This window comes from Nerophis lumbriciformis, linkage group LG06 (genome assembly GCF_033978685.3).
Source record: "Nerophis lumbriciformis linkage group LG06, RoL_Nlum_v2.1, whole genome shotgun sequence".
Lineage (NCBI taxonomy): Eukaryota > Metazoa > Chordata > Actinopteri > Syngnathiformes > Syngnathidae > Nerophis > Nerophis lumbriciformis.
Window position 1 is genome coordinate 2,025,393 of NC_084553.2, and position 8,058 is coordinate 2,033,450.

Consider the following 8,058-nt stretch of genomic DNA (forward strand, 5'->3'; position numbering starts at 1 on the left):
CCTAGCATGATGTTCAAATATAATGTTAGCATGTAGCTCACATAGCTATGCTAATGTTGCTATGAGAGCATGTTGTTCAAATATAATGTTAGCATGTAGCTCACATAGCTATGCTAATGTTGCTAACTTAGCATTGCGTTAAAACGTCATGTTAGCATGTAGCTCACATAGCTATGCTAATGTTGCTAACCTATCATGATGTTCAAATATAATGTTAGCATGTAGCTCACATAGCTATGCTAATGTTGCTATGAGAGCATGATGGTCAAATATAATGATAGCATGTAGCTCACATAGCTATGCTACTGTTGTTAACTTAGCATTACGTTAAAACGTCATGTTAGCATGTAGCTCACATAGCTATGCTAATGTTGCTAACATATCATGATGTTCAAATATAATGTTAGCATGTAGCTCACATAGCTATGCTAATGTTGCTAACCTAGCATGATGTTCAAATATAATGTTAGCATGTAGCTCACATAGCTATGTTAATGTTGCTAACCTAGCATGATGTTCAAATATAATGTTAGCATGTAGCTCACATAGCTATGCTACTGTTGCTAATTTAGCATTACGTTAAAACGTCATGTTAGCATGTAGCTCACGTAGCTATGCTAATGTTGCTAACCTATCATGATGTCCAAATATAATGTTAGCATGTAGCTCACATAGCTATGCTAATGTTGCTATGAGAGTATGATGTTCAAATGCCATGTTAGCATGTAGCTCACATAGCTATGCTAATGTTGCTAACCTAGCATGATGTTCAAACGTAATGTTAGCATGTAGCTCACATAGCTATGCTAATGTTGCTAACCTAGCATGATGTTCAAATATAATGTTAACATGTAGCTCTCATAGCTATGCTAATGTTGCTAACCTAGCATGATGTTCAAATATAATGTTAGCATGTAGCTCACATAGCTATGCCAATGTTGCTATGAGAGCATGATGTTCAAATATAATGTTAGCATGTAGCTCACATAGCTATGCTAATGTTGCTAACTTAGCATTATGTTAAAACGTCATGTTAGCATGTAGCTCACATAACTATGCTAATGTGGCTAACCTATCATGATGTTCAAATGCCATAATAGCATGTAGCTCACATAGCTATGCTAATGTTGCTAACTTAGCATTATGTTAAAACGTCATGTTAGCATGTAGCTCACATAGCTATGCTAATGTTGCTAACTTAGCATTATGTTAAAACGTCATGTTAGCATGTAGCTCACATAGCTATGCTAATGTTGCTATGAGAGCATGATGTTCAAATGCCATGTTAGCATGTAGCTCACATAGCTATGCTAATGTTGCTAACTTAGCATTATGTTAAAACGTCATGTTAGCTTGTAGCTCACATAGCTATGCTAATGTTGCTAACCTAGCATGATGTTCAAATATAATGTTAGCATGTAGCTCACATAGCTATGCTAATGTTGCTAACTTAGCATTATGTTAAAACGTCATGTTAGCATGTAGCTCACATAGCTATGCTAATGTTGCTAACTTAGCATCATGTTAAAACGTCACGTTAGCATGTAGCTCACATAGGTAGCGTGATGGCGGTGTTTCTTAATGTATTAAAGAATACAAAGCAGGCTTCACTACGCGTCTTCAAATGGAGCTCTGTCAACAATCTTTGAAAAAGCCAAATGAAGACTTTTATATTGAATGCAGAGCTGGCAGAATATGTTAGTTTGGAAAGAAATCATTTGAATTCAAGCGTCCTGCCGGTTTGGACAACACTGACTACTCTCATTTCTCCTCATCTTCATCAAAGTGCTTCTTCATCCTCAACCTCCTCATCCTCGCGCCAGAAATGACAACTTATTGCTCTCTTTCTACAAAATATAAACGTCTATATGTCATCATCATATTTACACACACACACACACACACACACACACACACACACACACACACACACACACACACACACACACACACACACACACACACACACACACACACACAGACACGGTTCAAGGCCGACCAGCGGGGGCCGGTTGGCTCCCCGTGTTGTGAAGCTTCAGTCCAGTCAAGCAGTTCAGGTTCCACGCCAGCAGGTCATGTGACACCCTGGCCCCGCCCCCTTGCATCCACTCACTCTACCTAGCCCCTCCCTTTGCTCTTCCTGCGGTAACTCCTCCCACAGTCTGGTTAATAGAAGGTCTCTGATTGGCCGGAGTATTAAATATAAAGGTGTTCTCCACGCGGTTCAGTTCTACCGGACTCAGGCGAGGACCCTCCCTCTACTCCGACGAGGGTTGGATCACAAGATGCGCGGCGCCGACCGGTCGTTGGAAACGGTCTTGCGGAGTCGGACGCCTCTCCTGATGGTGGTCAGCATGTCGCCGGATGCGCCCTCCGCCCCTTCCGCCCCCGCGGTGGGGTCATCCGGCAGGGCGGGGAACGGGAACTGGCCTTCGCCGAGGGCGTGCGCGCCGGCAACCAACTCGCCGATCTTCTCTACCAGGCTGTGGCGGTTGGCGGCGATCATCCGGTCCTCCTCGGACCCGCTCCCCAAAGTCGTCCCGTGTTGCTGGGCGTAGACCTCCAGTGCCGCCCCGGATCCCCAGGCTGTGTTCGGAAGGCTGAGGCGCTTGGGCGACGCCTTCACGTAATCCAGCGCGCCCTGCGCCTCGTCGGTTCCGGTGAAGTAGACGCACTCCTCGCTGCCCACACGCACCGGAATGGCGCCCATGTACCCACTCGCCCCGGGGACGGTGGGGGTCTTGACGGGTACGATGGGAGGCCGGATGGGAATGGGGCCGGCGCTGGACAGAGTGCGCCTCACCCCCGGTTTGGTGGACGGGGTTCTACGAATGGTGGCAGTCCCCGGAGTCCCCGATCCTCCCCCTGCGCCTGCAGGCTGTCCAGGTACCACGTGACCCCCTGGGCCCAGGACCCCGCTGGGTAAACCGGCGGTGCTGGCAGGTCTCTTGGTCTGGATCATACGACGGTAGTTCTGGCCGATGTTGGAGTGACGCGGAATAGTGGAGGACTTGTCGAAGTCCGACTGAGCCTCCGGACCTTCGGCGTCGCCGTTCACAGAGTAGCAGTCGAAATCGGAACCTGAGCGGCAGAATCAGGACTCCGGATTAGAGGCAACTGGGACGAGGACTGAGGAGCGAAGGACTTACCTTGAGAAGGGATGGTGTCCTCCGAGCAGGACGGGGTGGTGGTCTCTGTGCTGTACCCGCTGGAGAACTGCAGAGAGTCCCTGCTGCTCTTCTGCTGCTCGCCACCCAGACCTCGGCTCAGAACCGTGGTCAGGTCGCCGGCTGCGGGAGAACCATCGTCTCCACACTGAAGGCACACAATGACAGGTCTGAGCAAGATAAGGAGCATCAGAATAGAGGGAAAGATGAATGCAGCAATGTACAGACACATCCTGGTTCCCTCCCCCATCCTTGAGGCGCCCCCTGTGTCTCATGGCCAAACAGGAAGTGGACAAAGTGTGTTACCTTGGCAACGGCGGCAGCTGAAGGTCCTCTGGACCTGTGAGTGTCGTCAGCGTGCGAGGGGGCGTGTCCCTGAGCAGCGTGCGAGGGGGCGTGTCCCTGAGCACTGGGCGAGCCCTCCTTCTCCCGCAGAGGCCCCTCCTTCCTCCTGGGGGCGGGGCCAGGCTGCTCGTAGGAACCTGCTTTGGACCAATCCTGAAGAGGGAAGCTCATTAGTCCAGGAAGTGAAACTTGTCACCGTCCAGCAGTTGGACGCTCAGGCGGAAGGGGGCGTGGCCTGCACCATGGATAATCGTGACAAGGCGGCGTGGGGGAGGAGTCAAATAAAGCAAAATGGAGGAGAGCAGACAAGTGATGGAGCGAGGAGGGGAGGGGGACCGTGATGGGGGGGGGGGGGCACACACGGGGACAGGAAGTGTGACACACTGAGGATATAAAACATGATATATTACATATGAATATGAGATATAAAACATGATAGCTTACATATAAGATATGAGATATAAAACGTGATAAATTACATATGAATATGAGATATAAAACATGATATATTACATATAAGATATGAGATATAAAACGTGATAAATTACATATGAAATATGAGATGTAAAACATGATATATTAGATATGAAATATGAGATAAAAACATAATATATTACATATGAATATCAGATATAAAACATGATATATTACATATGAGATATGAGATATAAAACATGATGTATCAAATATGAAATATGAGATATAAAACATGATATATTACATATGAATATGAGATATAAAACATGATATATTAGATATAAAATGTGAGATATAAAACATGATATATTAATAATGGAAATATGAGATATAAAACATGATATATTAGACATGAAATATGAGATACAAAACATTATATATTAGATATGAGACAATATACATGAGATATGAGATAGTAGATATGAGATATAGTAGGTATAAGATAGTAGACATGAGATAGTAGATATGAGAGAGTAGACATGAAATAGTAGACACGAGAGAGTAGATATGAGAGACTAGATATGAGAGAGTAGATATGAGATATTAGACATGATACATGAGATGTAGTAGATATGAGATATAGTATTCATGAGATATGAGGCATCATATATTATATAGTAGACATAAGATATGAGATAGTAGATATGAGATATAGTAGATATAAGATAGTAGACATGAGATAGTAGACATGAGATAGTGGACATGAGATATAGTAGACATGAGATAGTGTACATGAGATATAGTAGACAAGAGATATAGTAGACATGAGATAGTGTACATGAGATATAGTAGACATGAGAGAGTGTACATGAGATATAGTAGACATGAGATATAGTAGACATGAGAGAGTGTACATGAGCTATAGTAGACATGAGATATAGTAGACATGAGATAGTGTACATGAGATATAGTAGACATGAGAGAGTGTACATGAGATATAGTAGACATGAGATATAGTAGACATGAGAGAGTGTACATGAGATATAGTAGACATGAGATATAGTAGACATGAGATAGTGTACATGAGATATAGTAGACATGAGAGAGTGTACATGAGATATAGTAGACATGAGATATAGTAGACATGAGATAGTGTACATGAGATATAGTAGACATGAGATATAGTAGACATGAGAGAGTGTACATGAGATATAGTAGACATGAGATATAGTAGACATGAGATAGTGTATATGAGATATAGTAGACATGAGATAGTAGACATGAGATAGTGGACATGAGATATAGTAGACATGAGAGAGTGTACATGAGATATAGTAGACATGAGATATAGTAGACATGAGAGAGTGGACATGAGATATAGTAGACATGAGATAGTGTACATGAGATATAGTAGACATGAGATATAGTAGACATGAGAGAGTGGACATGAGATATAGTAGACATGAGAGAGTGTACATGAGATATAGTAGACATGAGATATAGTAGACATGAGAGAGTGGACATGAGATATAGTAGACATGAGATAGTGTACATGAGATATAGTAGACATGAGATATAGTAGACATGAGGGAGTGGACATGAGATATAGTAGACATGAGAGAGTGTACATGAGATATAGTAGACATGAGATATAGTAGACATGAGATAGTGTACATGAGATATAGTAGACATGAGATAGTAGACATGAGATAGTGGACATGAGATATAGTAGACATGAGATATAGTAGACATGAGATAGTAGACATGAGATAGTGGACATGAGATATAGTAGACATGAGATAGTAGACATGAGATAGTGGACATGAGATAGTAGATATGAGAGAGTGGACATGAGATATAGTAGACATGAGATAGTAGACATGAGATAGTGGACATGAGATATAGTAGACATGAGATATAGTAGACATGAGAGAGTAGACATGAGATAGTAGACATGAGATATAGTAGACATGAGAGAGTAGACATGAGATAGTAGACATGAGATATAGTAGACATGAGATATAGTAGACATGAGATAGTAGAGAGTGTATATGAGACATGATAAAACTGACCGTGGTGGGTGAGCTGCATTCGCTGACTGACTGACAGGTTTCTGAAGCTTCTGAGGAGGCGGAGCTTGAGGACTTCTGTAGGCCAACATGAGAAGGTGATGAGGAAGATGATGAGGATGATGATGATGAGGATGTCCTACCTGGCTGGTGAGGTCAGAGGGCATTGGCGAGGGCGGCTTGGAGTAGATGTTGGCGTCCTGAGACACGAAGCCTGAGTCATGTGACGACACGCTGCTGAGGCGATGACAAGCCACGCCCCCTGGAGGCGGAGCCTGATGGCTCTGCAGGCTGCGCTGGCGGTAGGAGGAAGAGGAGGAGGAGGAGGGGGAGTGAGGCAGAGAGCCCCCGCCCACACCACCACCACCACCACCACCACCACCACCACCCGACGACCTCGACGCGCTACTGTGCCCGCTGTTCACGCTGCTGAATACACACACACACACACACACTTTTATTCATACACACACACACACTTTTATTCATACACACACACTTTTATTCATACACACACACACTTTTATTCATACACACACACACTTATTCATACACACACACACTTATTCATACACACACACACTTTTATTCATACACACACACACTTATTCATACACACACACACTTTTATTCATACACACATACACTTATTCATACACACACACTTTTATTCATACACACACACATTTATTCATACACACACACTTTTATTCATACACACACACATTTATTCATACACACACACTTTTATTCATACATGTATGAATAAAAGTGTGTGTGGATGAATAAATGTATTTTATTCATACGCACACACACTTATTCATACACACACACTTTTATTCATACACACACACTTTTATTCATACACACACACACTTTTATTCATACACACAAACACTTATTCATACACACACACTTTTATTCATACACACACACACTTATTCATACACACACACTTTTATTCATACACACACACTTTTATTCATACACACACACTTTTATTCATACACAAACACTTTTATTCATACACACACACTTTTATTCATACACACACACACACACACACACTTATTCATACACACACACTTATTCATACACACACACTTTTATTCATACACACACATTTATTCATACACACACACTTTTTTCATACACACACACACACACTTTTATTCATACACACACACACACACACACTTATTCATACACACACACTTTTATTCATACACACACACTTTTATTCATACACACACACACTTATTCATACACACACACTTGTATTCATACACACACATTTATTCATACACACACACTTTTTTCATACACACACACACTTTTATTCATACACACACACACACACACTTATTCATACACACACACTTTTATTCATACACACACACACACACTTTTATTAATACACACACACACTTATTCATTCACACACACTTTTATTCATACACACACACTTTTATTCATACACACACACACACTTATTAATATACACACACTTTTATTAATACACACACTACTACTGTGGCTGCTGTTCACGCTGCTGAATACACACACACACACACTTTTATTCATACACACACACACACACTTATTAATACACACACACACACTTTTATTCACACACACACACACACACACACTTATTAATACACAGACACACACTTTTATTAATACACACACGCATTTATTATTACACACACACACACACTTTTATTAATACACACACACACACTTTTATTAATACACACACACATTTATTAATACACACACACACACTTTTATTAATACACACACACATTTATTAATACACACACACACTTTTATTAATACACACACACATTTATTAATACACACACACACTTTTATTAATACACACACACATTTATTAATACATAGACATATGTAAATACACACACACACACTTTTATTAATACACACACAAATTTATTAACACACACACACACTTTTATTAATACACACACACATTTATTAATACACAGACATATGTAAATACACACAAGCACATACACACACACACACACACACAC

At 41.7% G+C, this 8,058-nt stretch overlaps 1 protein-coding gene across 1 annotated transcript in view; it reads right to left on the reverse strand.

The window, feature by feature from the left end:
• Positions 1-2,013: 2,013 nt before the first annotated feature.
• LOC133608228 (protein MTSS 2-like) overlaps positions 2,014-8,058 on the reverse strand; it is a 69,105-nt gene continuing 63,060 nt past the window's right edge. Inside the window, exons 10-14 of the mRNA XM_061963429.2 lie at positions 6,142-6,427; positions 6,002-6,076; positions 3,474-3,665; positions 3,150-3,315; positions 2,014-3,081 (exon numbers count right to left, since the gene is read on the reverse strand). Coding sequence (XP_061819413.1) covers positions 2,279-3,081; positions 3,150-3,315; positions 3,474-3,665; positions 6,002-6,076; positions 6,142-6,427 — 1,522 coding nt within the window. The 3' untranslated portion in view covers positions 2,014-2,278. The remainder of the gene's footprint in view (positions 3,082-3,149; positions 3,316-3,473; positions 3,666-6,001; positions 6,077-6,141; positions 6,428-8,058) is intronic.